Source organism: Salvelinus fontinalis, chromosome 23 (assembly GCF_029448725.1).
Source record: "Salvelinus fontinalis isolate EN_2023a chromosome 23, ASM2944872v1, whole genome shotgun sequence".
Lineage (NCBI taxonomy): Eukaryota > Metazoa > Chordata > Actinopteri > Salmoniformes > Salmonidae > Salvelinus > Salvelinus fontinalis.
This window is the reverse complement of record NC_074687.1, coordinates 13,138,502-13,153,664: the sequence shown is the minus strand read 5'-3', so window position 1 is coordinate 13,153,664 and position 15,163 is coordinate 13,138,502. Positions and strand designations below refer to the sequence as shown.

The following is a 15,163-nucleotide window of genomic DNA, read 5'->3' as shown; positions in this document are numbered from 1 at the left end:
TATGGGGGAGAAGAGGGGTGGGGGAAACATTAGTAAACAGAAATGTGACATTGTCCAAACAGACCATTTACTGGACAGATTATATTATCATAGAACTAGAATCCCAGAACATTTAATTAAATGCAATACTCGTTCTAGTAATTATACTTCTATGCATATCACACTATGACAGGGCAGTGCTTACAGGTGAGTTCACACAGAAATGTGTGTTATAGACCTGTCATTCTCATTGAAAGCAAATCTAAGAACCTTTAAATATGTGCTATGTGCGCTATTTCTATGCTTCCCGTTCTTAAATTTCCTTTTTGCAACTTTTATTTTCAGTTTTGTACACCAGCTTCAAAACAGCTGAAAACACAATATTTTTGGTAATTGAAAATATATTTCACAGCGGATTAGATGGTACTATGATTCTCTACACTATACTTGCTTGTTTTGTCACATAAACTGAAATTAAGACGACACCATTCTGTATACTTCTGGCCCTTCTATGGACACTGTGTTAACTAACCTCCAGACAAGCTTCAATGCCATACAACTCTCCTTCCGTGGCCTCCAACTGCTCTTAAATGCAAGTAAAACTAAATGCATGCTCTTCAACCGATCGCTGCCCGCACCTGTCTGCCCGTCCAGCATCACTACTCTGGACGGTTCTGACTTAGAATATTAGAATATGTGGACAACTACAAATACCTAGGTGTCTGGTTAGACTGTAAACTCTCCTTCCAGACTCACATTAAGCATCTCCAATCCAAAATTAAATCTAGAATAGGCTTCCTATTTCGCAACAAAGCATTCTTCACTCATGTTGCCAAACATACCCTCGTAAAACTGACCATCCTACCGATCCTCGACTTCAGCGATGTCATTTACAAAATAACCTCCAACACTCTACTCGACAAATTGGATCCAGTCTATCACAGCGCCATCCGTTTCGTCACCAAAGCCCCATATACTACCCACCACTGCGACCTGTACGCTCTCGTTGGCTGGTCCTCACTTCATACTCGTTGCCAAACCCACTGACTCCAAGTCATCTACAAGTCTTTGCTAGGTAAAGCCCCGCCTTCTCAGCTCACTGGTCACCATAGCAGCACCCACCTGTAGCACGCGCTCCAGCAGGTAAATCTCACTGGTCACCCCCAAAGTAAATTCTTCCTTTGGCCGCCTTTCCTTCCAGGTCTCTGCCAACGACTGGAACGAACGACTTGAATGAACAAAAATCACTGAAGCTGGAGACTCATATCTCCCTCACTAGCTTTAAGCACCAGCTGTTAGAGCAGCTCACAGATCACTGCACCTGTACATAGACCATCTGTAAATAGCCCATCCAACTACCTCATCCCCATACTGTATTTATTTATTTATCTTGCTCCTTTGCACCCCAGTATTTCTACTTGCACATTCATCTTCTGCACATCTATCACTCCAGTGTTTAATTGGTATATTGTAATTACTTCGCCACCATGGCCTATTTATTGCCTTACCTCCCTTATCTTACCTCATTTGCACACACTGTATCTAGACTTTTTCTACTGTATTATTGACTGTATGTTTGTTTATTCCATGTGTAACTCTGTGTTGTTGTATGTGTCGAACTGCTTTGCTTTATCTTGGCCAGGTCGCAGTTGTAAATGAGAACTTGTTCTCAACTAGCCTACCTGGTTAAATAAAGGTGAAATAAAAAAATAAAAGTGAACTATTGACATTTTTGCAAGCAGGAAATTGCAGAGCGATTTCTTCATAGTGCATCTTTAAGATGTTCTTAGCCTGCATAGAAGCACATTTTCCTGGAAATACAGCAAAAGGAAAAGCTGAAGCCACATGATATACCAGCACGTCCCTGGTGTAAAGTGGGAATGGATCTGTTCACAGTCAAGAACGTTCTTTTTCTGATTAAAAGTGGACTACTATTCAGGTTTTTGGGAGTTGGAGAAAGTGATTAACACAACAGCGGCTTGCATCATCGACTGTTGTCAGCAGCAGTTCAGCAGATGTGGCATACCTGACAGTGGTGTAGTTACGGATAAAGGGCCCCAGTTCACGAGTCAAGACTTTGCTTTTTTTGCAAAAGCCTGGGAGTGTGACCTCCACACCCTATCAGTCAGAGTAATGTTAAGGTGGAGTCAGTGAAAATAGCAAAGACCCTTATCACAAAGGCTATGCAGGAAGGCACAGATGTGTGGCAAGCAATTTTGGCGTGGAGAAATACTCCCCCAGAGGGCTTCGGCAGCAATCCTTTACAGCGCATAATGTCTAGACTCACTCTCTCTCTGTTGCTAACAGCTCCCAAGCTCCTCGCACCAAAGGTCATTAGGGATGTTCAGGCACACAAGCGTGCACGTCAGGACAAGTCAAAACATTACTATGACCAGCATGCAAAAAAATCTGCCTGTAATAAAACAAAGGCCAAGCTGTCAGAGTGCTCCTGTCACCTCACACCAGGAATGCCACATGGAGTCTTGGCACATGCATAGGGCACATCAACGCAAGGTCATATGAAGTGGAAATAAAGGGATGATAATATGGAAGGAACCGTAGGGACATACGCCCAGTTCAGGAGAGCATAGGGCACAGGAGGGCCACATGGGAAGACTGTGAATATCCTCTGGATGGTGTGGGCAGGACACATAATGAGGAGACGGGGAAGACCCCACCAGGACAGTTATCTCTGCCGACCGTCCCTCCACAATTTAAGGAAGATGTGAAGAAGGAAGGAGAGGCCCTGAGGCTTCCAGAGGTGCCCAACATCCCAGAGGTGCCAGGAGAGGCCCTGAGGCTCCCAGAGGTGCCCAACTTCCCCGAGGTGCCCAACGTCCCAGAGGCCCCGAGGTGCCAGGAGGCCCCGAGGCTCCCAATATGCCACCAGTGCGCCACACTAGGACAAGGGCTAATATAAGACCGCCCCTGTATTATGGAGACTATGTCCCGTAAGAGATGGATTTTTTTAAATGATGTTTAAAAAACGTGACAGTACCTCTTCTCATATCCATATGGGTATACTACAAAGTATAGACTACTAAAGTACTAGGGTGAATCACTTTACATACTAAATGATGTGCGAGTGTGGATATGGAGGTATGATGGCTTTCTGAAGAGGAGTGATAAGCCACATGACAGGGAGTTGACACAGAGTGGGAGAGACAGGAAATGGACTTACTTGAGCTGCTGTAGCCAGGATATGATGCGCTTCATGTCGTCGTTGATGGTCTTCTCGATGTCGTCCAGCATGGATTGATCTGGAGACAGACACAGTGGAAGTCAGTACAGTGTATATTTATGTGTGTGTCTCCCTGCTTACCGATGTGGTGTGTGTGCTACTCCCTGCTTACCGATCCCATACAGCATGGGGTGGAACATCCCTGAGTGCAGGTCTACGAAGATGTGCAGGCACTCGGAGCGTCCGCAGGGCTCCAAGATGGGAATGACCAGAGTGGGCAGAGCGGTCTCTATGAACGCTGAAACACAGGCAAGGAGAGACAACAATAACATTGCACACTGACAAAATGGTTGTTTCTGTCCACAACTCTGTTCATTGCATTCTGGGTCAGTGTTGTTGGATCAGTTAGTGTATTGATAAGTCAGAGAGGACAGAGAGACTCACAGCTGTCGCTGGGGTTGCTGCTCTTCAGGATGGCTTTCAGCTCCTGCAGCTTCTGATGAGAGCGAGCGTGCACGCTGTCAATCAAAAGCTTCTCCACTGACAAGTGATCAATCTACAGGAGGGGGCAGGAACAGAGACTGTGATGAGGTCCTCATCACAACAAAATAATAGTAGAAGACTGTAGCTGTGAGGAACGAGGCGATAGCTCACCTTCATGGCTCTCTCCATCAGTCTGGAGTCACAGGCAGGGAGCGGAGGATCATGGGTGATCTGCAGAGGCTTGGAGCCGTCTGATTCGTCTATCTTGATGGTGACTTTGTGGACCGACGCAGTGCCCGTCTTCCTGCCCAGGACCTGTTGGCTGGAGAGGGGGAGAGAGAGCGAAGAACCAAGAGAGAGGGCGAGAGGGATGGGTCAAATGATGATGGACCAATTTCCCTGTGATGAAGTATTCATTCAACTAAGCAATCAACCAAGTGTTTCTTACTTCCAGACGGCCAGTGTGAGGCACTTGGCAGGCATGTAGTGTTCCACCTGCACCAGGTCTCCCCAGCGCTCTCGGTACAGCATGAGGGTCTGGGAGTGGAGGACCTCCAGCTGCAGAGACAGGCAGAAAGAATCTGGACGAGGGGGAGAATCAAGGAAGGGCTGGGCCAGGAGGATGGCATACACACATATTCACAATACATACAGAAATGCAGACACACCCATGCTAACTGTGTGTGCGGGTCTGTGTGGTGTCTGGACGCTGACAGGCTTCAGCTATTAAAGTAGGCCGCGGCTGGCAGTTATACTTGCTACGGAGTAAAACTAATGAAAACTAAATAAATGGGGAAAACGTACTTGCTACAGAGTTAAGTTATGGTTAATAAAAATAACTGACTCCAGGAAATCTTTCAACCTATTTAATAATTGGCCGTCTATTGGGCATAACGGTATTACAAATAAATGTAGCATTATATTTGTGCTTGTGTGACAGCGTTATGATATTTAATGTTGTTATAACTTGGCTATAACTTGTGCTTGACCCTCCTATGTTGAACATAATAAATGGCTCTCTATCCACCGGATGTGTACCAAACTCACTAAAAGTGGCAGTAATAAAGCCTCTCTTGAAAAAGTCAAACCTTGACCCAGAAAATATAAAAAACTATCAGCCTATATCGAATCTTCCATTCTTCTCAATTTTTTTTGAAAAAGCTGTTGCGCTGCAACTCACTGCCTTCCTGAAGACAAACAATGCATATGAAATGCTTCAGTCTGGTTTTAGACCCCATCATAGCACTGAGACTGCACTTGTGAAGGCGGTAAATGACCTTTTAATGGCGTCAGACCGAGGCTCTGCATCGGTCCTCGTGCTCCTAGACCTTAGTGCCGCTTTTGATACCGTCGATCACCACATTCTTTTGGAGAGATAGGAAACCCAAATAGCGCTATACGGACAAGTTCTGGCCTGGTTTAGATCTTATCTGTCGGAAAGATATCAGTTTGTCTCTGTGAATGGTTTGTCCTCTGACAAATCAACTGTACATTTCGGTGTTCCTCAAGGTTCCGTTTTAGGACCACTATTGTTTTCACTATATATTTTACCTCTTGGGGATGTCATTCGAAAACATAATGTTAGCTTTCACTGCTATGCGGATGACACACAGCTGTACATTTCAATGAAACATGGTGAAGCCCCAAAATTGCCCTCGCTAGAAGCCTGTGTTTCAGACATAAGGAAGTGGGTGGCTGCAAACTTTCTACTTTTAAACTCGGACAAAACAGAGATGCTTGTTCTAGGTCCCAAGAAAAAAAGAGATATTCTGTTGAATCTGACAATTAATCTTGATGGTTGTAAAGTCGTCTCAAATAAAACTGTGAAGGACCTCGGCGTTACTCTGGACCCTGATCTCTCTTTTGACGAACATATCAAGACTGTTTCAAGGACAGCTTTTTTCCATCTATGTAACATTGCAAAAATCTGAAACTTTCTGTCCAAAAATGATGCAGAAAAATGTATCCATGCTTTTGTTATTTCTAGGTTATACTACTGCAATGCTCTACTTTCCGGCTACCCGGATAAAGCACTAAATAAACTTCAGTTAGTGCTAAATACGGCTGCTAGAATACTGACTAGAACCAACATTTTTTTATCATATTACTCCAGTGCTAGCCTCCCTACACTGGCTTCCTGTTAAGGCAAGGGCTGATTACAAGGTTTTACTGCTAACCTACAAAGCATTACATGGGCTTACTCCTACCTATCTTTCCGATTTGGTCCTGCCGTACATACCTACACGTACGCTACGGTCACAAGACGCAGGCCTCCTAATTGTCCCTAGAATGTCTAAGCAAACAGCTGGAGGCAGGGCTTTCTCCTTTAGAGCTCCCTTTTTATGGAATGGTCTGCCTACCCATGTGAGAGACGCAGACTCGGTCTCAACTTTTAAGCCTTTATTGAAGACTCATCTCTTCAGTAGGTCCTATGATTGAGTGTAGTTTGGCCCAGGAGTGTGAAGGTGAACGGAAAGGCTCTGGAGCAACGAACCGCCCTTGCTGTCTCTGCCTGGCCGGTTCCCCTCCACTGGGATTCTCTGCCTCTAACCCTATTACAGGGGCTGAGTCACTGGCTTACTGGTGCTCTTCCATGCTGTCCCTAGGAGGGGTGCGTCACTTGAGTGGGTTGAGTCACTGACGTGATCTTCCTGTCTGGGTTGGCGCCCCCCCTTGGCTTGTGCCGTGGCGGAGATCTTTGTGGGCTATACTCGGCCTTGTCTCAGGATGGTAAGTTGGTGGTTGAAGTTATCCCTCTAGTGGTGTGGGGGCTGTGCTTTGGCAAAGTGGGTGGGGTTATATCCTGCCTGTTTGGCCCTATCCGGGGGTATCATCGGATGGGGCCAGTGTCTCCTGACCCCTCCTGTCTCAGCCTCCAGTATTTATACTGCAGTAGTTTGTGTGTCGGGGGGCTAGGGTCAGTCTGTTATATCTGGAGTACTTCTCCTGTCTTATTTGGTGTCCTTTGTGAATTTAAGTATGCTCTCTCTAAGTCTCTCTTTCTCCCTTGCCCTAGGACCATGCCTCAGGACTACCTGGCATGATGACTCCTTGCTGTCCCCAGTCCACCTGGCCGTGCTGCTGCTCCAGTTTCAACTGTTCTGCCTGCGGCTATGGAACCCTGACCTGTTCACCGGACGTGCTACCTGTCCCAGACCTGCTCTTTTCAACTCTCTAAAGACAGCAGAAGCGGTAGAGATACTCTGAATGATCGGCTATGAAAAGCCAACTGACATTTACTCCTGAGGGGCTGACTTGTTGCTTGTTGACAACTACTGTGATTATTATTATTTGACCATGCTGGTCATTTATGAACATTTGAACATCTTGGCCATGTTCTGTTATAATCTCCACCCGGCACAGCCAGAAGAGGACTGGCCACCCCTCATAGCCTGTTTCCTCTCTAGGTTTCTTCCTAGGTTTTGGCCTTTCTAGGGAGTTTTTCCTAGCCACCGTGCTTCTACACCTGCATTGCTTGCTGTTTTAGGCTGGGTTTCTGTACAGCACTTTGAGATATCAGCTGATGTAAGAAGGGCTTTATAAATACATTTAATGATAACCACATTATCTTGATAGACAGTGCAGTGAAAACATAGGAGGGTAATTAGCAGCAGCTGGGGGTTGCCAGATGCCTTTCTGCCATAACTACCACCATCTTGAAAAATGTCCCAGGTCCACATTTCCCACTGGGCAACAGATGTAGGCCCATAACACTACACCCCTTTTTTCTCTCAATCTTGAATGTGTGTGTGTGTGTGTGTGTGTGTGTGTGTGTGTGTGTGTGTGTGTGTGTGTGTGTGTGTGTGTGTGTGTGTGTGTGTGTGTGTGTGTGTGTGTGTGTGTGTGTGTGTGTGTGTGTGTGTGTGTGTTGGATTACATTCTCAATTCACACTAATAGTATATGAAATGTAAATATCTCTGCTTGGTTCATGGAAACTGATGAACTGAAAGACATTGTGTGGCTGTTGGCTGCAGCATGTCCCTGACCACAAGGCCTCGACCATTGGAATGCTGTTGGTGTCTGGGCCTGCTGTATGCATGGTCACTGCCAGTCAATACAGTACGTGCGCACACACACATTGCAGCATCTCACTGTCTGCACAGAAAACAGCGCGCGCGTTCACACACACAGAAAGGATACGCAGGCAGCTGTACATGTCCTGCAGTGGTTTCTCGTCTGCAAACAGGCGCGACTGCACCAGCTCATGGATGAAGTTCACCTGCATACTGTGGACAAGAGCTTTGCAATCTGGAAGGAGGGGGCGGGGGGAGGATGGAGGGGAAAATATTCAAAATGGAGGATGGCAAAAAAAAGAAAGCAATCTCATTAAATAGTTTATTTGCGAGTGCTGGCTGCAATTTTCATTCAAGTTGGATTCCTCCTGCACATCAGGACCAGAATAATTATAATCTCCAGTAGATCAAGTTGGTGAGAGTTCTACAGTGGGGGTGGGTTGCCCCAATATGGATTAACTCTTAAACTGGGCTAAATCAAGATGTATCTATTAATCTTGTAGCATCAAATGTTAAACCTAGTTTTAAATTAATCCTAGTTAGATTAGAGGAAGGACTTAATTTAAATGTAGTTTTCATTTTAAACGTAGATTAATTTTAAGCCTGTTGCTCAATGAATTAAAAAAATCCATATATATAAATTTAGATTGGAGATCAATTCTAAACTGCCACTTGAGGTGGTTTAACTAATAAAATGGAAGCATATCTTCTGTGGAGAGTTCCTCAGAGAATAATTAGAGACAGGTTTAATCCTGTTGAGTTTTATGATAATTATTAGTAGGCTATTTACGTGCCCATTTTGTACAACAATTAATTTGGAGTTTATGATATGCCCAGCCTTGGTACGAATGATGATTTTATGCAACATGCTGTAACGGGCCTGATAACGTTAACATTGTAGTGAAGTAACATTAACCAGTTATTTATGCTTACTAAATATTGGTGGGTCAAGTTGTCCGTCGTCATCATAGGGGTTATGGAGAGGGGCAAACTGCTGGCGAATCATCTCGCATATTTTCTGGTTGATAGGATCAATTCCCTTGGCCGGAGGCCCCCCGCCGGCTCAGGTCTGAAATAGCCCCCGCCCCTCCTCTGCTGCATCCTTTTTGGCTTTTGCTTTAAGAAAAACTCCAGCACGCTTTCATCCGATTTGTGTCCCTCTTCTCTTTAACCCGTGTCGAGCCATTACATTTATCGCATAAATTGGCCCAGGTGTCTAACTTCTTTTTGACAGTTGTGTTGTCTGTCTTTTTATCCTCCAGTACGGTACTACATTCCTCCATCAGCTCCGTCAAGCGGAGAAATTTGAACTTCGTTGACATGCCATGATAAGGTGGCGAGCTGACAAATAATAAATGGCTAAATAATATTGGACGCTAGCTAGCTTGGTTTATAAACTAGCTAGCTACACGTTAGCTAACAAATTCGTTTTCAGTCTAGTACTGGCAAATAACGGATTTTATTTCAAAATTAGCCAACCCATGATAATCTTTCACGATGGAGTTGCAGTAGTTCTAACGTTACATTGTTATTATTTTATCAAGGAACAGCAACTTTGTGGCATAATTTGTCAGGTAGGCTAGCTACTTCGTTTCAACTCACAAAATACCTCATATTTCGGTGTAACATGTCACTAATAATAGTTTAAAACCGTTAATCATAGATTTACTGATTCAGATTTAAAAGTAAAGTGGTGCAACACATCTCTGATTACTTATAAACCTAGATTTACAAAACCTAGATTAGCTCTAATCCTAGATTGGTGTGTTAGTATTGGGTTCTGTGTGTTTGGTGTGTGGTCATTCAGGTGTTGTGTGTCTTACCTCCAGTCTCTTTGTCCTCCACCAGTATCTCCAGCTTCAAGAGTCTCCAGGGAATATCTGGGTCATCCCCCATCACTGTCAGAGTGGCCTCAAACTCCCCCTCCACGCGGAACTTCACACGCCCGTTAACTACAACACACAATACATAATGGTTGCCACCTTTTCAATAGCCAGAAACTGTCTTGCTGTGTGATGTTTACCCATGGAAAGGTTGGCCAGCTTTGTGTGGGAGTAGTACTTTTTTTCCTGGAACAAAAAAAAAGGGGCGTGGTCCACCCCTCGGCTCCACTGGATTTAATGGTGTAGAGAACTTTTGGAATATTAAAGCAAATTCTCTGCAATTCTACACATTTCTCCATGGAGCCGAGTGAAATTGTTTAATTTTTAAAGCGAATTTCCTAAAATTCTACATATTCTCCCATGGAACTGAGAGAATATTTTGCCGTTTTAATGCTAATTTCTTGTTCTATGCATTTTGCCATTGCTAATGCTGTGATCTTTCGAGCAAACATAATAGCTAAATCAATACTGCATTACTGCGAGGACTTCAGCCACAACAGCATCAGTGAGGTTGGACACTGATGTTGGGCGATTAGGCCTGGCTCGCAGACTGCGTTCTAATTCATCCCAAAAGTGTAAGTGCCCAACCGCTACTCCTCTTGCCATTCGCCGAACTCCAGAAAACGCGTTTCTACCGCTCCAGAGTCTATTGGCGGTGAGCTTTACATCGATGTTTGGCATTGTGATTTTAGGCTTGTGTGAGGCTGATCGGACATGGAACCCATTTCATGAAACTCCCGATGAACAGTTCTTGTGCCGACGTTGCTTCCAGAGGCAGTTTGGATCTCGGTAGTGAGTGTTGCAACCGTATGCAATATGCGCTTCAGCACTCGGCGGTCCCGTTCTGTGAGCTTGTGTGGCCTACGACTTCGCGGCTGGGCCGATGTTGCTCCTAGATGCTTCCAATTCACAATAACAGCACTTACAGTTGACAGGGGCAGCTCTAGCATGACAACAATTTAACAAACTAACTTGTTGGAAAGGTGGAATCCTATGACAGTGCCACATTGAAAGTCACTGAGCTCTTCAGTAAGGCCATTCTACTGCCAATGTTTGTCTATGAAGATTGCATGGCTGTGTGGTCGATTTTATACACTTGTCAGCAATGGGTATAACTGAAATAGCCGAATCCACTCATTTGAAGGGGTGTCCACAAAATATATATATATATATTTTTTTACATTGTTTGGACTTAAGTGCTTTTCGGGATGCCTCAGTGGCCCGCCCAAGGATTTCAATGGAACCCTGTGTGTGTATGTGTGTGGTTGTGCGTGTGTGGCTGTGCGTGTGTGTTTCTTACCCACGGTGAGGTTGGCTAGCTGAGGTGGTAGGTCTGTTGTGACAAGACGATGTCGCAGGATTTGATTGAGCTGGTTCAGGGTTGTCTGTTTCTCCACTTTAGTGATGGGATCTGGAGGAATGATTTTATCCTACACACACACACAGCTGTCAATGCACTGGCCCAAATAGGGCTTCAGATTTCTCCGTTCCTATTCCACACTCCAGTCCAGATGGTGGTGGTAACCCACTAAGGGTTTATGTGTTTGTGCACATATGTACATCATGCACACAAACGAAGAGTACAGAGTACATGAAGGACAATATTGCTGGCTAAACCAGGCAGTCATCATGGCTACTTCAGCTAAAGTTGCTAATAAACACAGAGGCATCAGACGCCTCATTCTATTTGACCAGTGAGCACTACTTAACCAGGCAAGTCAACAGAGAACCAGCTCTCATTTATAATAAAGAGGCCTGGTCAAGAGGCCAAAAGACACCAATACAATAAGAATAAATAACAGAAAGATGGACAACACAGACCAGTTAGGGGTGTCTTACTCGTATGCAGGTGGGCAGGCGCGGGTATGAGCCGGTGGTGAGCACATCGATGGCAAACGGGATGGCAAAGCTGGGCAGGCGTGCGTGCACCAGGGCGTCCCTCGCCAGCGATGCCAGCCTGTCAGCCGTGTCCACAAACAAGAAGGCCTGCTGGTCCAGGAAGCTGGAGATCATCTGTTTCCAAACAGGAGGTTAGGGGTTAGAGGTCAGGTTAGCTTACAACTGTTAATGACTACTAAGTAGTTCTAATTTTAATAATGTGCAAGTAGGCCTAACTCAAACTTTCACGTAAACAATGCATTGATATCAGTGGGGAAAATTGTGAGAAGGTTGGACTTGTATGTGCATAACTCAATCTAGTATCTGGTTGTGTATGCCCACTGTGAGAATATGATTGGTGTAGTAGAGTACTGTAGTCTTGCTTACATACCGCACACTTCTCCACCTTCCCAGCGTTGCTAGCCCATTTCACCAGGGCAAGGAGACGCACAAACAGCTGCCTGGTCCGACTTGAAAACTGGACGATCTCAATTTTTCTGTCAGAAACAGTACAGTAGAAAAGTTTTCAAACTCATCGGCACCAATGGTCAAAGAGGCAAAAATGTGCCTGTCACATACAACACAACATTCCCATTTTGACAAGTCAATTTCATCAGTGAGCACACCGAGTGAACCAAGAGACACACTTACCTTTCCATGTCTGTTTTTCTGGGTAGACTGCAAGAAGGACAGAAACACCATGGGTAACTTTCAGATATCATCACATCATTTTACCACACCATATGAACACAGAAAATAAAGAAATGTCAATTAATATGGACGCAAGGGTGAAATAAATGGTTGAAAGAAAAGACTCCAAGTAGGCTACTTGCACAACTATCTACTTTCCAAACGCTTTGCCATGAAACAAAACACATCATAACCACTATTTTGAGCCTGATGGACCTGGATCAGATATAACAAGTCAACATCAATAGCCCACTTGACGGAGTCTCGTCATTAGCTACTTACAGTTCACCCAACAGGGTGATTTCATGGTAGGTCCTCTGCAGGAGAAACTCAATCAGCAGGCTCAACCGGACCCCTTGCGTCGCCTGGGGTCCAGAAGAAGGCGGTTGGGTGGCCGAGGTGGGACCCCCGATAGGGACCAGTTGCCCATCTGATCCAATCTGCACTGGAGCCATTTTAAAATAACAAGGAAAGCTCCACCGATGGAAACCGAAAAAAATGTAAACTATCGACTCGCAATTACTTCAAAATGGAACAAATGTTACACATATTCTATATCATTTCGCGCGACGTAATTATTAAGTAGGGGCTCGGCGTCTTCGCCCCATTGAAACATTGGCAAATACCCACGTTTTAATGGCTTATTACAGAACATATTCAATGCTGTTCAACCGCCATCTTTACTGTCTGACGGGAAGTGATCACGGTTAGGTGGAAAGGAATACCCGTGGACGGATTTCATGGACTGGAGAAACAATCATTAAAATAACTAAATGTAAGGAGTCGCTTGTGTTTACTCTGCTGTCCCAGGATCAGTGTTCATTCACTAGGTTTTTTGTCAATTAGTTCAGGCAATAAACAATCCAACTGGCCCCTGATCAGCGCCAGTGGATCTGTGAGCGATAATAAATGTAACCAATCAGTGGTATTTTAAGTACATCAAATATTTTCCTCATAGTTTGAAACATCCACCACATTTATAATGTCTATTCGGCTTTTATAATATGTCCTCCTATCATTTTGTACTGGAAATTGTGCATGACATTTTAGTTAGTTAGACAGATCATATGACAGATACAGTGGCGTCAAGAACTTAAGTAAAAATATTTTTAAGTACTACTTAAGTTGTTATTTGGGGTATCTGTACATTACTTTACTATTTATAATTTTGACTACTTTTACTTCACAGATTTCCTAAAGAAAATAATGTACTTTTTACTCCATACATTTTTCCTGACACCGAAAAGTACATATTACATGTTGAATGCTTAGCAAATTATGTCTAAATCCGTTTTAAAAAATGTGCCATTTGGTTAATATAAGCAATTTGAAATGATTTATACTTGTACTTTTACTTTTGATACTTATTAAGTATATTTTTGCAATTACATTTACTTTTGATACTTAAGTATATTTAAAAGCAAATCCTTTTAGACTTTTACTCAAGTAGAATTTTACTGGGTGACTCACTTTTACTTAAGTCATTTTCAATTAAGGTACCACTACTTTTACTCAAGTATGACAATTGGGTACTTTTTCCACCACTGGACTGATAGACCTTATTTGTCCCTGAGGAGAACATACAGACAAAACATAATAAAGGACAAAAAAATAGATACATACACTGGTGTACATATTATATATTTGAGGATTGATGTGCATTGTCTCTGTCAAATAAATGTAATTAAACTTCAGTATACGATTTGATACATTTCAACTCCCTATGGACCTGAGTGGCTGGTAAAGAAAAACAATTCAAGCCATAGATTATGTTGGCAGCGCCAGAGTCAATGGTAAAGGTATTAGGGTGGAATTCTGATTGGAATACCTGCTGACTCCTCAATTCCCAGAGGCAGGTAATAGGAATTACTTTTCCATTCCTTTCCTTTTCCCTTTTACAGGATGATACGTAACTTTATATCAATATGGCATGCCTGCAAAATAACATGGGAATCAAAACATTAACATAGAATCTTACTGTGAACCAAACAAGTGACAATCGTCTTTTTTTTGTCAAACTATTATTGCGTTACATGGATGCCTTGTCTGGAATTGAGACAGCTCTGGGGAGAACAGAAAACAGTATATGGTCAGATTATGACTTTACCAGAGTGCTTCACCTCCTTGTAGATTTCAAGAACAGCTTTGCCCTTGCTGTCATTTCAAACCACTGACAGGACAGATGAAGGGCATGAGGGTCAATGCACAAAAGGTGAGATAAAGGGAAAGTGCTAGAAACACACACACACACACACACAAACACCTACACACTTGCACGAACACACACACATATATATATACACACACAACTGTAGAGGGGAAATGTGTGTGCAGGGGTTAATCCCACTTTAGCCGCTGGACTATGGCTGTCCAGTGAGTCAGCAGTTGAGCGCCCTTTCTCTCTCTCTCTCTCTATGTCTCTATCTCTCGCTCTGTGTCTCTCTCTCTCTGTCTCTCTGCAGTCTCCCAACAGTAGTTCATTCATTCATATCCACTCCCCTGGTACTGTGCAGGTCTCTGATCTTAACCAAATGACACTGGACTTTAAGCCTTTGAGTATTCTGTTTAATATTTTTCTATGTTCCCAGAGAGACTAAGATTAGTAACCTGACCCCTCCTCATATGTCTATCAGTTGACAGACCAGCACCCTCCTCACAGTTCTACAGAGAAGTGTTGGGAAGGGCTACCTCTCTAGGGAAGGGCAAAGGTGACCCGCCTACCCCTAGAAGGGGTCTCATTTTGGAGGAAGGGATGTGCAGTCCTACTGGTATTTGAACAGAACTATGTTTTTTCTCCTTGGCCAACTGAAATATGCACTGTCTTAGGCGCCAAATAATACACAATTTATGATAGATCATATGTATCTATTGCACACTGATAAATGTTTGTTATAAAATACTGACAGACTCAACAGATCCATGACAGCAGGAGGCGATATGTTGTCCTACAAAAACCCATTTTGATTCAGCAAGCAATGAATATGGGAGTTGAAGAAAATCCTGGATACGTGAATCCAATATCGGGGTTGGAGTCAACCATCTATTCTACATTGTA

The 15,163-nt window shown here is 43.8% G+C and overlaps 1 protein-coding gene across 1 annotated transcript in view; it reads right to left on the bottom strand.

Moving 5' to 3' along the window:
* Nucleotides 1-12,807, bottom strand: part of LOC129820878 (mediator of RNA polymerase II transcription subunit 14-like) — a 35,772-nt gene extending 22,965 nt beyond the window's left edge. The window contains exons 1-12 of the mRNA XM_055877950.1: nucleotides 12,391-12,807; nucleotides 12,070-12,096; nucleotides 11,810-11,915; nucleotides 11,380-11,553; nucleotides 10,841-10,970; nucleotides 9,481-9,609; nucleotides 7,785-7,892; nucleotides 4,092-4,224; nucleotides 3,815-3,965; nucleotides 3,605-3,716; nucleotides 3,333-3,458; nucleotides 3,161-3,239 (exon numbers count right to left, since the gene is read on the bottom strand). Of these exons, the coding sequence (XP_055733925.1) occupies nucleotides 3,161-3,239; nucleotides 3,333-3,458; nucleotides 3,605-3,716; nucleotides 3,815-3,965; nucleotides 4,092-4,224; nucleotides 7,785-7,892; nucleotides 9,481-9,609; nucleotides 10,841-10,970; nucleotides 11,380-11,553; nucleotides 11,810-11,915; nucleotides 12,070-12,096; nucleotides 12,391-12,563 (1,448 nt within the window). The 5' untranslated portion in view covers nucleotides 12,564-12,807. The remainder of the gene's footprint in view (nucleotides 1-3,160; nucleotides 3,240-3,332; nucleotides 3,459-3,604; nucleotides 3,717-3,814; nucleotides 3,966-4,091; nucleotides 4,225-7,784; nucleotides 7,893-9,480; nucleotides 9,610-10,840; nucleotides 10,971-11,379; nucleotides 11,554-11,809; nucleotides 11,916-12,069; nucleotides 12,097-12,390) is intronic.
* Nucleotides 12,808-15,163: the final 2,356 nt, after the last annotated feature.